Source organism: Sinocyclocheilus grahami, unplaced genomic scaffold (assembly GCF_001515645.1).
Source record: "Sinocyclocheilus grahami isolate Dianchi unplaced genomic scaffold, SAMN03320097.WGS_v1.1 scaffold2354.1, whole genome shotgun sequence".
NCBI lineage: Eukaryota > Metazoa > Chordata > Actinopteri > Cypriniformes > Cyprinidae > Sinocyclocheilus > Sinocyclocheilus grahami.
This window is the reverse complement of record NW_015507533.1, coordinates 4816-6688: the sequence shown is the minus strand read 5'-3', so window position 1 is coordinate 6688 and position 1873 is coordinate 4816. Positions and strand designations below refer to the sequence as shown.

The following is a 1873-nucleotide window of genomic DNA, read 5'->3' as shown; positions in this document are numbered from 1 at the left end:
TATATATATATATATATATATATATATATATATATATATATATACATATAGAATGCTGCACCAAACAAATTCATAAGGGGAAAATGTAAACAATAAGCCTACTCCTTAGCAGATTCTAAGTGATCAAGGGCTTAGGACGTTCCAGTTCAGCCCTTTCAAGGATTCCACCAGTAGTGGGCACTCATGCAACGTAATCAATGATGTACATCCGAGTAAATGAGACAGAGGGAAGTTAGTGAGTGAAGGGCATAAAAAATGGACTGGGACGCAGCCTAAATCTGAGCTTGAGTTGTTGTTTGTCAGTTGATGTTCCTGTATGCATTTTCCCAGTTGATGCTCCCTTGCTTTCTCTGTGTGGATTATGTTCCTGAGTCCCTTATGTGGATTACACCTTGGTTCTTGGCTTGGATTATCTGTGTTTTAATAAACTTTTGTGTTTACACTTGGATTCTCGCTCCTCCTTGTCCTGGCTGACACTTAACACTAGTTAACATTTCCTGCTGGTAGATGTTGGAACTACACAAGTAAACATCATGTTTCCACTTTGACTGCCTTTTAAAAATGACCATTTTTCCTATTAACTGTGTTTGTATACTTAGTTGATTCACATACTATTGGGGCGATCAACACTTGAACTGCGATGCCTCCTGCCTGCAACAAAAATAGGAACAAAAGTGAGCAGGTGCAAATGTTTCAAATGTTTGAAAGTTTCACTAAGTTACATTAAAACTGAAAATATTATTAGAATACTCTATTTCAGAACACTGAAAGGAAGCCTTTCTGAAAATGCACTTCTTGCTCTTGAATTTAATTCTCTTTGTTCCTTATTAAATATTGTCACAAGCTATCAACCAAGTAGAACAGACTTGCACAATTGAGTTTAATCAGTTGTATCTTAGAAATGGCTAGGAATTGGGCATCTGGATGATTTTTACATCTAGTACTGTATTTCTAACTGCATGAGGTGAACAACTGAACAATTTATCTTAAAACAGCATACAGTATGTGGTTATATTGCTCTTACAAAACACTCAATTGGAGCAATGATGGCAATAACAGGTACCAATTATAATGTTCTATAATATTTTATTTTAAAATTATTACATTTCCTATCAAATGCAAAAGTGCTGATGTTTTGAGTGCTAATTTTAGTTTTTGTGTCATTTTAGTTTTAGTTTATTTAGTTTTAAAAAACCCATTTTATACACATTCAACAACACTCTCCTCTGAAACAATATAGTTTTAAGACAGTTACAGGCCACTACATTATTTGCACTTAAAATATAATGTTACAATATCATGATCAATTAATTATTGTGGTATTCAGGGAATGGTGATATGGACCTGATCTAAATAGTATTTTCTTAAATCAGAAGATTTGATATGATTGCATGAACTTTAAAAACAGATAACAATTGACAATACCAAATTTTCAAATCAATCTTTCAGAGCAGTTTGAGCTGTAGTGATGCAGTTATAAACAGGTCATTTATAAGCCTACAGTATGTCCAAATCACCCAGTCACCCGATACAGTTTCTGTCATTTCTAAATTCCTCATTGGAGAAAGGCAAATCACACAACAGACAGTGTTCTGGCCTCCTGATGCTTCTGCGATGAAGCAGCTTATGCTTTTCGAAATATGCTTAGGGATACATCATTTGTCAATTTGTCTTGTTTAGTATCAACAGCACTAAATATGAGAGAGACTGATAGTCGTTGTTTAATAGATGTTAAACAGCTCAACAGATGTAAACTAAAACAAATACAGCAGTTGACTTACTGTGGGGCCGATCCAAGTCTGGACTCCTTCTGCGAACTGCACAACACAAGAAAACACACACACACACACACACACACACACACACACACACA

At 35.0% G+C, this 1873-nt stretch overlaps 1 protein-coding gene across 1 annotated transcript in view; it reads right to left on the bottom strand.

The window, feature by feature from the left end:
* The window catches only part of LOC107574821 (GTPase IMAP family member 8-like), a 10241-nt gene that overhangs the window by 6494 nt on the left and 1874 nt on the right, over positions 1-1873 (bottom strand). The window contains exons 2-3 of the mRNA XM_016261257.1: positions 1782-1817; positions 613-651 (exon numbers count right to left, since the gene is read on the bottom strand). Of these exons, the coding sequence (XP_016116743.1) occupies positions 613-651; positions 1782-1817 (75 nt within the window). The remainder of the gene's footprint in view (positions 1-612; positions 652-1781; positions 1818-1873) is intronic.